The sequence below is a fragment of the Eschrichtius robustus genome, chromosome 20, assembly GCF_028021215.1.
Source record: "Eschrichtius robustus isolate mEscRob2 chromosome 20, mEscRob2.pri, whole genome shotgun sequence".
Classification (NCBI taxonomy): domain Eukaryota; kingdom Metazoa; phylum Chordata; class Mammalia; order Artiodactyla; family Eschrichtiidae; genus Eschrichtius; species Eschrichtius robustus.
Window position 1 is genome coordinate 44,916,428 of NC_090843.1, and position 15,708 is coordinate 44,932,135.

Below are 15,708 nucleotides of genomic sequence, written 5' to 3' on the forward strand. Positions count from 1 at the left end.
CACGTGTGGCCAGTGACTCCGGATTGGACAACACAACTATAAGGTATAGTTCATAGTCTTTGTCTAGACAGTAAATTAAACCTGTATTTGGACACAGCCAAGAATAGTTTTCATTTTTTCAGATGAACAGTGAAGTTTGGCGAAGCCTAAAGACATTAAAATATATTTATTAATTGTACTTAGGCTTTATACTTAAATAAAAAGGTTATGTAAATAATTATATTCTTGTACGTTAACGTAACCTTTGGGAGGGCATTTACCTTACTTTTTCAATTTTAAATATGCATACTTTTCGATTCACCAGCAAAGCAATTACACATCTCAAAATTTATCCCATGAAATGTGTGAACAAACATACAATAATTTATATGTAAGAATCTTCACGTTAGCTAAGTCAGAAAGAGAAAGACAAATACCATGTGATATCTCTTATATGTGGGATGTAAAATATGACACAAATGAACTTATCTACAAAACAGAAACAGACGCACAGACATAGAGAACAGACTTGTGGTTGCCAAGTGGGGGGCAGTGGGGGAGGGATGGACTGGGAGTTTGGGATTAGCAGATGCAAACTAGTACATATAGGATGGATACACCACAAGGTCCTACTGTATAGCACACGGAACTATATCCAGTATCCTGCGATAAACCATAATGGAAAAGAATGTGAAAAGGAATTTGTGTGTGTGTGTGTAACTGAATCACTTTGCTATGCAGCAGAAATTAACACAATTTTGTAAATCAACTATGTGTCAATAAAATAAATTTCTAAAAAAGTTTTAAAAAGTCTTCACTTTTGCACTGTTTAATATGGTTTTTAAAGGGGATAGACTGTATAATGCCTATCAATAGGAGGTTTAATAAATTATAATATATTGACATGACAGAATATCCTGTAACTGTGAAAAAGAATAGAATATGACGAAGTGGAAAACATAATGCGGAATATTAAGTATATTACAGTCTCATTTTTATGTGAAAATATATAAAGTTTATATTTGTCTTATATATGGAGAATGCCACAGACAAACTTAACAATGATTAACAGTGATTTAATTAACAGTGGTTATTTCTGGGGGATAGGACTACAGGGAACTTGTCAGCTCTCCATACATTTCCGAATTTGGAATTATATATTATTTTTTATAATTAGGAGATAGCGGACATTAAAAAAGTATAGTGAACAGATATTTTGTTGTTGCATCTTATAAAAAGTGAAGAATTGGAAGCAATATGAATGGTCAAATATATGAAAATATATTTGTGGTACTTCCATTCCTGGAATTTTGTATATAGCTTTGAGATACAATGCTAAGTGAAAAAACAGATATGAAATTATGTGTGTGTATGGATTACTATATAAAATGAACATAATAACCAAAATATTAACAAAATAATAATATTAATAAATATTAATAACAGTTCTTCTCTAGGTGGAAGAACTATGTATATATTTTTGTGTGTGCTCAGTTGGTTTGTTTTCCAAATTTTCTGTAATGAATTACACTTTTTGTATTACTCTTGGTAATGGGAAAAACCTCATCACTATTATTCTTTTAAATTCAATTGTTAAAAAAATGAATGACATTTGGGAGGCTTGGCTATTGGTGGTGTAGTAGAGAATCAAATTCTTTGATGTGTGTAAAAATGTTTTTAAAACTGTAAAACATTACACATGTGAAAATATTTATATAATATTTTTTTGTGGATAGTGTTTTGCCCAAGAACAGTTTTTCTGGTTAGAATTTTATTGGGCTGGGCTAAAAGTGCATTTGGGTTTTCCGTAACATGGAAAAACCCAAATGAACTTTTTGGCCAACCAATATACTATGCATCTTGTCCTTCAGCTTCTCCTTTTATAATGAACAGAAAGGGATACCTTCTTTGAATTCTCTTTGGTGTAATTTCTTCTGTATAAGGTCAAATATTCGTTCAGCCCCCCTTCACCAGAGGATCTCAGAGCACTTTGTACAAAAATACCCCTTTTTTCTATTGGTGGGAGATGGAGGTGACATAACTTAAATTTCTGTAATACCTTGACTGAAGATCTAGGGATCAGACTTGTTATGTATTCAGTTGCACGCATCATTTAAAGATGGGCGAGGGGTTTCCCTGGTGGCGCAGTGGTTAGGAATCCGCCTGCCAATGCAGGGAACACGTGTTCGAGCCCTGCTCTGGGAAGATCCCACATGCCGCGGAGCAACTAAGCCCGTGTGCCACGACTACTGAGCCTGCTCTCTAGAGCCCGTGAGCCACAACTACTGAGCCCGTGTGCCACATCTACTGAAGCCCGCGCACCTAGAGCCTGTGCTCCGCAACGAGAGAAGCCACCTCAATGAGAAGCCTGCGCACCGCAGTGAAGAGAAGCCCCCCGCTCGCCGCAGCTAGAGAAAGCCTGCGCACAGCAACGAAGACCCAATGCAGCCCAAAAAAAAAAAAAAAAAAAAAAACGGCGAAATGAAAGACCCGGTGGCGCTAGTGAGTGAAGGTGATTCTAGAAGCCTTTTCTGACTCAAGGAGCTAGTGAGTGATGGTGGTGGTGAGGTGTTCCATTTGAATGTTATGCCACTACCTGTGCTACTGCTAGTAGGTAGCTTTAATGACACTGAAAAATGATTAAGATGTATGTAGAGGAGGGGAAGATGAGGTAGTCAACTCCTCGTTGTCTTTTGTCTGGAGTGATGTTTAAGGGGTAGTATATTGCTCAAGGGCACAGGTGTATCTACTCTTTTTTTGGGCTTTGGAGCTCTGTTGAACTACTGTCATTCACAATGTGCTTTTATCACATGTTTCTCCTGTAGTTTTAAGGAAAAAGTGTTTTTATGGTCGTGAGTGGTTCGTGCCTATGAATTGTTCCCTGTTGCACTCTGGAGCCAGATATACCTGTGATCAGTTCTGGAGTTTGTTACCTGGTAGGGTGTATTTCCTTTTCTAGGTTAATAGTTACTAATGTTGCTGCCTCTTTGTTTCCTACTGTATTAGGTTTCACGTCCTTAGCAAGCTTCTGAGCTTCATGGCACCTATTGACCATACCACGATGAATGATGATGCCAGGTGAGTAATAGATTAATTATATGTCTCAAATGGCTTCATGACAGCCCAATATTGACCTGTTCTACAGCCTGTCGCCCTCTCCATTTCTTCTCATCAGTGAACCATTTGTCATTGGCATCATAGCAAGGGTCCTCGTCACATCTCTTCACTCCCATCATTACTGTAAGACCAAAACAAAATTTCCGTAAATCTCAGTGCTGCCTCTGGTGGGTTTTTTGTTTGTTTTTGCTGTTTTATTTTGTTTTTAACTTTAACCACCTGCCTAGGACATCGGAGCTCTTCTCTAGACAGATGGGTTAGGACAGCACACACACTTGTTTCATGTGTTTGGGTGTTTTATGCATATGTTCTCCTTTTAAAAATGGGTCTAGAGATTGCTCTAGAGATGTGCATTATGTTGTGTTTGTTCAGGCTGCTGTTGAGGTTTTGTTTTTTTTGAGTATTTTTACAAAAGAAGTACGTGCTCATTTTACAAAGCTGAAACAAGATAGAAATGTGTACAGAAGAAAATGTATACGTGTACTCAATTCGGAGATAACCACTTTTTAAAGAATCATTCCTTCTGTATTTATTAGTTGGCATTCTACTACATCATAATATTTTTATAATATTATTTATCTATCCATATTCCTTCTCCTTGATTTATTTAGCATTTATTTATTCATTTATATCAGTATGGATTCATGCTCTCCTATTTTATTCAATTAATTATGATCCGTTACTGTCATTATTTATTTTGATTTAAAATTGTCTCAGATTAACAGAAGCCCCTTCAAGCTGGCTTGCATCTTTTTGAGATGTCCCCAATTACTCCTTGAGTGCTTCCTTACTTTCCACCACAGCAAGGTGTTCTAGGCTCATCTTATATTTTCTCTGTTCCAGCCCTGGAATCAGTCTTTCTCCAAGGAGTCCTCACTCTTTTTAAGTGAATTGTGGTTTTTAGAACCTAAGGTCTGGGTGCTGGGGTGCTCATTGTTCTGGGTGTCATTGTTCATAGGCGCTCTCAGCGTATAGAGGTAGGAAATGCGTGTATATACACATACCCATACATAGGAGACAACCACTTTTAGGATCTCAGAATATTTCCTTTCAGTCTTTGAGTTCTCTTTTAGTATGTTCTTGTTTTTCTTTTTATATAATTAAAATTATTTTCAACAATATAGAATTATATTCTGTATTGTGATTTTTTTCTTTAAATATTTTGTATACTGTGACCATTTCATGTCATTAAAATTATTCAAAAATTTAAATGACTGTGTAATATTTTTATAATATTACCTATTTAGCCATTCACTAATTGTTGGAAATTTAAATTGTTTTTAATTATCATTGTTGTAATGCTGTGGTAGACATATTAAAACATAAGTCTTCACCAAGTGAAATTATTGGTCATAATGTAGGCATATGTGGGTTTTGCCAGCTTTATCCCTCAAGCTACATTCAACCTTTTTATTTGAAAGTGTTTAGTTTGCTAATAAACCCCATCAGATTTCCCCCCTTGCTTGAAAAGTAGTAGATGTGCAAGTTTAGTTGAACACAATGATTATCAATTTTTTGTTTGCATTTGTTCAGTGCTTTGAGTACAAAATAGCTTACGGGTGGCGCTGAGTCCATTTATACGCACATCTTTGTGACTTCCTATGCTCTCCTGTGCTTTGCAAATGAATGCCTTTGTCTGGCTGGGTTTTGTTTGTTTGTTCTTCCATTTATTTCTGGGTCTAATCTGTTTTTAAAAGTAATAGAGTGAGGGACTTCCCTGGTGGTGCAGTGGTTAAGAATCCGCCTGCCAATGCAGGGGACACAGGTTCGAGCCCTGGTCCAGGAAGATCATACATGCCACAGAGCAACTAAGCCCGCGCGCCACAGCTACTGAGCCTGCGCTCTAGAGCCCAAGGGCCATAACTGCTGAGCCCCTGCTCCACAACTACTGAAGCCTGTGAGTCCTAGAGCCCATGCACCGCAAGTACTGAGCCCACGTGCTGCAACTGCTGAGCCCACACACCACAACTACTGAAGCCCGTGCCCTCTAGGGCCCACGTGCCGCAACTACTGAGCCCGCGTACTGCAACTGCTGAGGCCTGTGCGCCTAGAGCCCATGCTCCACAACAAGAGAAGCCACCGAGAAGCCACCACGATGAGAAGCCCGTGCACCGCAACGAAGAGTAGCCCCCGCTTGCCACAACTAGAGAAAGCCCACGTGCAGCAACGAAGACCCAGCGCAGCCAATAAATAAGTAAATAAATAAGTAAATAAATAAATGAAAACAAGAGAAAAAACAAATTAAAAAAATAATAGAGTAAAATGAATGCTTCTTAGGTTCTCTGTCAGGATGCCATGAAAAAATTACTTCAATAGAAAAGGAAAACTAGGCACTTAAAAACTAAAATCCATTAAGGTAACATTATTATCCCAGGCATAAAGTGAAATCTAGTTTAAGTATTGGTGGCATCTTTTGAATATAGTACTACTAGATCATTTAGAAATCGATTGTCATTCCTAGCTGGGATTTTTCTTGAATCACCTGATACCCCTGGACACTCAGGTTTCCAGAATCTTGTTTATTCACTCATAGTTCTTGTTTTTGTTTTTTTTTTCCACTCATAGTTTTTAAGGGTCTACTATATGCTAGACATAAAGTTTATTTGAAAACGACGTTATTATTTAGGATTATGTTGGGCTTGGTCTGCAAGAAACATAAAATATGACTACAGAGGTATAAGCAAATGGGAGTTTATTTTTCTGACAGAATAATCCTAGGGGTGGCAGGTAATTACTGGCAGTGGTTTTTCCCTTCTCAGTAGTATTAAGGCCAGCATACCTTGGTCTTCCCCCTGTGGTCGCAAGGTGGTTGCTGCAACTTTAGCCATCAAGTATGCATTCCAGGCAGGAAGAAGAGGAAAGGAGTGGTGTCAACCATACTGATTTTCTTTTATCAGAATGCCCTCCAAAAACAACTTCTCATATCTCATTGGCCATAACTCCGTTATGTTGCCACTTCAGGTAGAGCAGGCAAGGGAGGAGGAGGGGTTGGGAATGTGTTTGCTGGGTAACAGTGTGGCATTTGGTGTTGGGGGTGGGGGGGAAGCTATCCCTTGTGGATGTTGCTAAGTATCAGCATTGTTCTCCAGCTGGTTTAGCCACTTTGTAACAAGGAATTTAATAAAAGTGTTACACCTGGAGAACTGAGCATTTGTTTTTACCAAGTACACTCCCTTTGCATTGTGTTTCTTGAGGACACAGAGGCAGACATCCACGTTACTGCTTGTGCTCCATAGTCTGAATAGGCCAGACTAACTATAGGCAGAGTAGGTGAGTATTAGCTCTTTCTGCTTCTGGTATCAAATATTCCAGGGCCCGTAGGTAGTGTTAGGTAGTATCTTTTTTTTAAAAACTGTATGTATCTTAAGAAGGAGGCCGTCATAGCTTCGCCTATTTTGTTTTTTGTTTAGGTAATTCCATAACTGGAAATAATCCAGCACTGTTCTATTTGGTTTCTCACCTTGTACGCCACAAAATATTGAGGAATGGGAAACTTTCATTTCAGCATCAGTGCATACTATTGGTACTTTTCTCCAAGTGAATGGTTCTGGTTTTGATAAGTTACAGATATGTCATTCTTTTTTTTTTTTTTTTTTTTTTTTTAACAATGGTATAGATTTATTGAAGGTAAAGTTCTGGGAAAAATTCAACCCATTTTTATAGTTGTATCTATGGTAGAGTAGAACAAAGTTACAGATATGTCATTCTTGGTGTGCATGTATGAATAGAGAATTTTTTATGATTTTTGAAGTAGAGAAAGGCTTTGTAAGCACGACACGAAGGCCAGAAGCCACGGGGAAAGTACTAGTAGCTATGACTACATAAGAGTCACAGTGAAAAAGATATCAAAAACAAAGTTATAAGTAAATGACAAACTGGGAAGAAAAAGTTCAGTGTAACATTACTGTGTAAGAATGCTATGGAAAGAGTTTTTACAGATCTCTAAGAATATCCCAATAAAAGTAATGGGTAAAGCATGTCAACAAGCAAACTTAGAAATCATAAAAGAAAAACCGCAAATGGCCAAAAAATATAAAGACTGTCAATCTCATTAATCAAATAAATGGATATTAAAATAATGAGATTTCATTTTTTTCTTATTAAATTGGAAAACATTAAAAGAGTGATAATCACTAACGTCGATGGTGTGAGGAAACAGACGCTTTCATTTACTGTTGTTAGGAATGTAAATGGCAAAATCATTTTGGAGGGCTATTTGGCAATGTTTTTCAAAATTTTAAATGTAAATGTATCTGTTGACCCAGAGAAATCCACTTCTAGGAATTGACCTAAGGAGACCTAAGGAAATAGCAAGTTCGCAAATATTTTTATATCAAGGATCTTTATTGCAACATTGTTTATAATGGGGAAAAATAAGAAGCAATCCAAATGACCATCAGTAGGGAACTAGTTAAAATAAATCACAGAAAATCATTCAATGAAGTTATAAGCAACTGTTAAAGGAGGAAGTGGAGCTGTAAGTATTAACATAATGTTTAATGTAATAAGTAGGCTACAGAATACTATATCATAATCCTACTTTTGAGTAAATAAACATGTATGATTGAAAAAAAAAAGTGGCGCCTTACAAAAAATATATATATATATATTATACTGTCATGGAAAGATCTCCAGGTTATTTTGTTAACTAGAAAAAGAAACATCCATTTATGTAATATCCATTTATGTTTTTAAAATAAATATTAAACAGCTGTATATGTATACATATGTATGGATATGTTATAGAGCTTAGGAAAATGCCCGGAAAGGCCATACATAAATAATATTTAAAATGTTTACCTACAGGGAGGGGACTGGGAGGAGGAAGGGGCAAAGGGAGGTTTTCAACTTTTTTTTTTTTTTCATACATCTATTTTGCTCTAATTTCCTGCCATGAGGATGCATTCATATTAACTGTCACTAAAAAAAATAAGACGCTCTGAAACAGTGTACACCAAACTCTTCACATGTTTATTGCTGGGCAGGGTGCAGTAGAAGACACATTTTACTTTCTAGTCTATTATTTCTGTAGTATTTGATTTTTTTTTTTTTTGCAATAAACTTGTATTGCTTTTTATCAACAGAATAGGACATGTTCATTTTGAAAATTATATCTATAATATAAAGAGGAGGTGGGAAGGTCCTGATTTTCTCTATTGAAGTATTACATAAATGAAAGAGCTTCTTTCCCTTAAGGCTTCTGCCCTGTGAGCCATTTGGATAAAACTGGCTTTTGAATACCCGAGTAGCTTCTGTCCCAGCCCACCCCTCCCCTTTTTTAATCATGGTGAAAAATTACATAACAAAATTTCCAGCCCTTTTGATTTCTTATTCTCAGAGGCCACTCTACCTGGGGTTCCTACCATACCCAGGTCTGGAGAGAGAAGCCCTTCTCTTTAGTTGTGTCTTGGGTCCAATTTGTTGTTCCACACGTGTGCCTAAGTTGGATTAATACCCAGTATTAATAAAGAGAGGAGAAGGGGGGAATCCCAGTATGGTTACTCATCCTTGAATCCCCCATGTCCGTTGTCCAGTTTGAGCTCAAATTTGGACTTGGTCAAATTGAATTGAGACTAGAACATAGCTTTCATTAAGGGAGAGAGAGCAGAGATCTTTAACACAGGGTATTAAAATACCCTTAGTGGAGGAAGAAGTACTATCTGTAAAAGGATCTTTAGAAAGGTAGTGGCGTCTTCATATTTCTGCTGATACATATTCTTTTCTCATGCTAGGAAATTTTCTCTTCAAGCAATCTATATTTTAAAAAGTCTTTTTAAATGCAGAGTAGCCCAGTTTGCTCCTGTATTACCAGATTTCCCTTTGGGGCGTCTCTAAGTAAGCTTTGCATACTGATTGAAATGCCTTTACAGGCCCTCAGGTTTCCTTTGCTAGTGAAAGTCTCATGTAACCCCTGACACTTCTGCTGGTCCGGTAGTAGGAGGTAGGCAGGTGGTTTCTATTGCAGGCCTGATGAACGCTCCCAGTTCTGGGAGGAGAGGCGTTGGTGGTATGGTGGTTAGCATAGCTGCCTTTCAGTACTGGGAGGAAAGAAAAGAAATTCAACTTTGCCGCTGTATCATGTGTTGCGTGCGAGAGAGGGGTTACCATGAGTCTAAAAAGGATCGCTGGCTTTGCTGGACCCTCAGGTACTCTTGGCACGGGGCAGCACATCTCCCAGAGCAGCTCCTGTTTGCCCTTCAGAGTCATCTTTGTGAAGAGGGCAGAAGTATCATGTGATGCTGTAGAGGCAGAGTTATCAGTGGGCTGAGGAGGACAAAGGGCTTGATGTCTCATTGGCAGAGAATCCCTCTAAGCATATTGTCACCACTGAGAACAGGTCAGTGTGTTACTTGCATGATTTACAGGATTGCTGTTCACTTCTCTGACTACTGAAGTTATTCTAAGCTTATCAAGGACATTTTAGAAGCAGAGCTCACTTTACATGGTGTGAAAGCCCTGGAGTGCTGTTAAGACCAGAGGGAGGGTGAAGTGAAAATTCAGGTGATCTTTTATTATCGTTCTAACAAAATGAAGAATTTGTCGGTTGTGGAAATAATCATCTGGGGTTTTGCCTGTGTTTTTGAAAGACCCTCTGAGGCAGACTTTTAAAGAAGTGTGTTCTTTTTCGTTTGCTGGGCAGATGTAGGTCAGATAGTAAAATGCTAGCGTGACAAGTAGGAGAAGTAAATTCTGAGTAAGACTCTGAGACAGGTCGAGATGTGTTCCTCAGAACTGGCCACCGCCCCAGATTTGGGACGGGGAATGCATGGGAACTGCTTACTCTGTCAGCGTGGGTTTTGTTGTCAGCACAGAACAGGTCTAAGCGGCAGCAGTCAGCCTGGTGCCTAAGAAAATTGGTGTTTGCCTTGCATTTACTGCTGCTTCAGAGAGCATTTATCAGATAAACCCAGTTTTGGTACTGTTCATTGAAAGGGTAGGTTATTGTATTTTCCTAAGAAGCTTTTTTTCTCATTACAAAAATGATAGCAATATCAACATTTTGTAGGTACTCCATTCCTTTGCAAAGAACTTAAATTCTCAGTAGGAACAGCAAGAATTTTCATTTTAACCCCCCACTCTCTGCCCCCAGATAAAAAACCACTTTCCCCTCTCTTTTTATAAAGCTACTGGCTTTAGAAAGAACAAGGAGAGAATCCTTTAATGATAACTGCTAAGCACCAAATACATTATTGTTTTACATCTGGAGTTTTAGAAATGTACAAATGTAATCCAGCCTTGTAAAGTGCTTTGTCAACATCACTGCCACGTTGTTCTTGAAGTGCCTCGGTATAATAGAATTTGTACAGGCAGTTTATCTTCCGCGTGCCATTTTTCTGTGTGGGTCTGTACCCTAAGTATGGGCACATTCTACCACTCTCCTGATGGTGTTCTTTTCTCCCTGATTGGTAATCCAGAGGTTACTTAGACCATTTTTGATTCCCCGTTACCTACTTTACCCCCCCCCCCGTTTTTATTAGCCATAATGCACTGAATCGTGATGAAATATTCTGATGAAGTTTGCTTAGCATTTGAGAGCACATCAGCTAATAACCCCAGAAATACCCTCCATAGAGCATTTTTCATTGGTTAAAAACTTGAGAGCAAGAATGGTTAAGATATAGATGTTTTCTCTGAGGCTTCTTATCTCCTAAAAAGACACAGGTTGTTCTGACAGGTGAAACAAGCCTGAGCAAATATGCAACATTGATCTAATCAGCAGGAACGAGCTCGAAACTTGCACTGGTGCTGTCTTTCCCCAGCGTCATTAAAGGCTCCCATTACTCTTTTATTGGAGGTTCCCTCTTTTCCTTATCAGATTACAGAATGAACATAACTCATGGCAGTGATTTGATCTCTTGTTAAAGAGGATTACAGCTTTGCATTAACTCGGATTGACACAGTTTATAATTTGCTTGTTGATGCTCAGGCGGGCGGCATCACACGTTTGACCCCCCAGCAGTGCTGAAGGGAAAGGAGCCCCATATATCATCATTAAAGATGGCGTCCAGCACGGAGCGAGGGGGCCTGGGGCCTTCCTCCTCCTGAAACGTCAGAAAGGACAAAGAGAACATTCTCAAGTTCAAACCTGACACTTGGGCCAGAGTTTTAAAACTGGATTGCAAAGAAAGCACTGCTCTTGTTTCTTCCATATTTCCTCGTTCGCTGGTTTGCAGTCCTCACACAGTTCTAAAGAATTTGCATTCTCAAATTCAAGCCTTGGTTCCAAGCAGGTTGTAGAGAGAGAAAAGCACATTTTCTAGAAGAGATTGTAGATGCTGAACAGATAAATCTTTCCCCAGAATAGGGTTTCTTAACTATAGTTCTCATTTCTGCAGTCAAATTCCCATCATTTCTTCAAAAGATTGTGAATCTTATTCTTCTTCTCCCAAAGGGATATTTCACATTCATTAAAGTGAGTGTAAATGTTTCTCTTAAGGAATTATTATTTTTAAGTTTTTGTATTCTATTATTATTGTCTTTTAAAATGTAATATCTTACAGATACTGTATTAGTCACAATGAAGTAACTTGCAAGGAGGTAGGCCACAGCTAATGTTTTTCACCTGAATTTAGATTAGTCATCCATTCATATTATGAATACATTTCCCACAGTGATCACTGAGCCACCTGAGCAGCTTGGGTTGCTAAGATGTGCAGATCACCTCAGTTTTTGTGTTCATCCTTTGCTCTGATTTATCCACCCTAAGTCTGCCACCCTACTTCTGATTGGCAGTGAAATGGCATGGAATGATAACTTCATATTCCACTTATTATTATTTTTTTGGATCTCAGTTCCTTGACCAGGGATTGAACTCAGGCCACGGCAGTGAAAGCCGGAATCCTAACCACTAGGCCATCAGGGAACTGCCTCAGATTCCACTTACTGAACACTTACTATACGTCAGACACTGTTCTAAACTCTTCATATGTATTTTCATTCGGTCCTTATAAGAAACCACTGAAGTGGTTGACATTATCTGTGTTCTATGATAAGAATACTGAGGCACAGAGCAATTGAGTAATTTGCCCAAGACAAACAGCAAGTTTGTAGGGGAGCTGGTTTATGCATCTGGGAGTGTGGCTCCTGACCCCTGCCCCTGTTTTCAAGAAATCAGCAAGCTTATTTATTTTATTTATTTATTTTTGGCTGTGTTGAGTCTTCGTTGCTGCGCCTGGGCTTTCTCTAGTTGTGCTGAGCGGGAGCTACTCTTCGTTGCGGTGCGTGGGCTTCTCATTGCGGTGGCTTCTCTTGTTGCGGAGCACGGGCTCTAGGCGTGCGGGCTTCAGTAGTTGTGGCTCGCGGGCCCTAGAGCGCAGGCTCAGCAGTTGTGGTGCACGGGCTTAGTTGCTCCGTGGCATGTGGGATCTCCGCAGACACGGGCTCAAACCCGTGTCCCCTGCATTGGCAGGCGGATTCTTAACCACTGTGCCACCAGGGAAGCCCAAGAAGTCAGCAAGCTTTTATGAGACTGACGCACTGCCTGCTTCGCTAAGAGGGCAGACAGCAAGCTTTTAGATATACGTGGGAATCCTGTGCCAAAGGGAAGCTGCCTCCCCACCCCCGGCACACATACACAGAGCCTTTCTCTCCATTAAAAGCTTGTTTGGATTAAAATGATTGTTTCTTTCTGTTATAATAAAGATGCTTTCTATATAAGAAGGTTTTACCTGTTAAGCCATTCACAGGTTAGTGTGAATCACTGAATTTCCAGGCCTGCTCTTATGGTTACACCATTCTTTGATTCCAAAGACCCTAAACCTCATAATTAGCTTTGAAACCTGGTCCAGTGTATTCAGTCCATTTGCTCTTGACAGTTCTCTTTCTCCCAGATTCAGGTGCCTGTCACCTTCTTTCCTTAGAGACTACATTTTTCCCCTATAATAAAAACAAAAGGGACTTCCCTGGCAGTCCAGGGGTTAAGACTTTGCCTTGCAGTGCAGGGGATGCGGGTTCGATCCTTGGTCGGGGAGCTAAGATCCCACATTAACCTCACGGCCAAAAAACCAAAACATAAATCAGAAGCAATATTGTAACAAATTCGATAAAGACTTTAAAATGGTCCACATCAAAAAGACTCTTGGGCTTCCCTGGTGGCGCAGTGGTTAAGAATCCGCCTGCCAATGCAGGGAACACGGGTTCGAGCCCTGGTCCGGGAAGATCCCACATGCAGCGGAGCAGCTAAGCCCGTGTGCCACAGCTACTGAGCCAGCGCTCTAGACCCCGCAAGCCACAACTACTGAAGCCCGCGCGCCTAGAGCCTGTGCTCAGCAACAGCAGAAGCCACCGCGATGAGAAGCCCACACATCGCAACGAAGAGTAGCCCCTGCTCACCGCAACTAGAGAAAGCCCGCACGCAGCAACAAAGACCCAGTGCAGCCAAAAATAAATAAATCAATTTATTTTTTTAAAAAATCTTAAAAACAAAAACAGAACCTTCTTATGGAAGAAAATTTGGAAAATACAGAAAGGACAAAGGAAATTTCATGTTACCTGCTACTAGGAATTGAATATTATTACTACTAATATATATTTTCTTGCAGAACTGTTTGTGTGTATATTTTATAAAGATATATTCATATATGTTTGAATCCCTTTTTCCAGTTAACTTTATATTATAAGCATTTTAATACCATTAAATATTTTAAAGACATCTTAATGACTTTATAATATTCAATTGTGGAATATTTATTCTTAGACGTTTAGGTTATTTCTGATTGTTTTCATTTCTCTTTAAGGAATGCTGCAGTGAACATATTTGTATAGAAATCCGTGTTCTAGGTTTTGCTTGTATCTTTAGAATAGGTTCTAAGGAGTAGAAGGGTAATTCCTGGGTCAAAGGCAAAAACTTAAAAAAAAATTTTTTTTTATTGCAGTATAGTTGTTTTACAATGTCGTGTTAGTTTCTGGTGTATAGCAAAGTGATTCAGTTATATATGTACTTTCAGTGGTTCGTGATGGGTTGTACTGATTTACATCTCCCCTCCCCCCACCTGAGGCTCATGTCATTTACCTTTGCTGATATGGAGAGTTCAACAACAGTGACACTTTACTGAGGCCCTGCAGTGTGCTAGGCACTGGGCTAAGTATCTAATGTTTATTTTCTCATTTAATCATAGCCTTGAAGAGTCTATGTTTATTAATCATTTGTATTTCTGTTTTTATCCTTTGTCCAGTTTTTCCTTTGGGTTTAATTTTTCTTTACAGTTTGTGTGAATTCTACATATTATGATTATATACCATATTTCCTATTTTTTGTAGCTCTCCCCGTTTGCTCACCTGTTGGTATTAACGATCTTTATTGGTCATATGTAAGTTTTACTTTTTATGTGATCTAATAGATAACACCTTTTTCTTAGGAGTGTTTTTCATTGCGTTTATGCTTAGGCATTCCCTCCCGGATCCCAGGGTGAGCTGTTTGCTGATATTTTCTCCTGCTTTTTTCTGATTTCTTACGTTTGGTCTGCTTGGAACTTTATTTTCGTATATCATTCAGTGGTCTCTACTCTCCAGTCCTACGGCTTCTTTGTGAGCCCAGATTTTTTTTCTTCCCACGTAGACTGTTAACACCAACAGCCTCTTGACCCCCCGTCTGATTTAATTAGTTCTGTGCATCGTTGCCAGATTGCACCTTCCTAAAATACCACTTAGAAAATGCTATTCCTTGTCACCTACAGCGTAAAAGCCACACTCGAACCTGCCACTCAAGGCCTGCAGTGATTTGTCACCCTGCTACCTTTCTCTCCTCATCACCTGGTTTGGTGTGCATGTTCTTTGTGCTGTCCTGCCGGCCCCCGAGGTCCCAGGACACACTCCCTCCTCCTCCCGCTTGTGTCTCTTAATTCTGCTCACCCCTGCCCTGCCTGCATCCTTTCCTGTTGCAGGGTCCATAGTCCTTGGTACACACCAGCCTTTCCAGAGAGCCTTTAATGGTTCCCCACCCCCGACTGAGGTGTGGCTCTTTTGTCCTTGAACCCCTGTTTTATTTGTTCCTCTCTAACAGTACTTATTACAGTTCACAAAAACACTTATTCGGGTTTTTTTCTTGCTAAGAATGCTTCATTTATTAGTCAAAGTACAATAGTATGCGTATGTTTACTATAATCCTGTGTTTGGTATTATCGAGTTAGATGACTTGGAGAGATTTTAGTAAAAATGTATGGTATTATACTCATACGTTTGCAATAATATATTTTGATTCCAATTGAATCCTGCCTTACTTACTATATAGCATTTTTGTAGCAGAAGTTTTATTTGCAAAACAATTTAAGTCTTTTCCCAGTTGATGTGAGCCTTCTCTGGGCTAGAGAACCGACTCGGGATCCTTGAGCACCTGTTCTGCCCCAGCTCACAGACAGTGTGACCTTGAAGAAATCTTCTCTCTGGGCCTTAGTTTCCTTCTTTATAAAGTGAAAATAATCCTTCTCGCTCATTAGATTCTTGAGAATGAAATGTTCTTTATAATTTTTTTGTTTCTGAGAAGGACTGTTTTAATGATATCTGTACAAATAGGTAAATAAACAAAATTTACATTTCCCATGTGTACATATTATGTCATTGTTCCTTTGCCTGCAACGCAGACATACCCATTTCTGTGCAAACCTGAGAAGAGTT

General features: G+C 39.1%; 1 protein-coding gene across 1 annotated transcript in view; it reads left to right on the plus strand.

Annotated features, from left to right (window-relative positions):
* Nucleotides 1-15,708, plus strand: part of AATF (apoptosis antagonizing transcription factor) — a 102,356-nt gene that overhangs the window by 75,294 nt on the left and 11,354 nt on the right. The window contains exon 11 of the mRNA XM_068529923.1: nt 2,986-3,057. Within this exon, the coding sequence (XP_068386024.1) occupies nt 2,986-3,057 (72 nt within the window). The remainder of the gene's footprint in view (nt 1-2,985; nt 3,058-15,708) is intronic.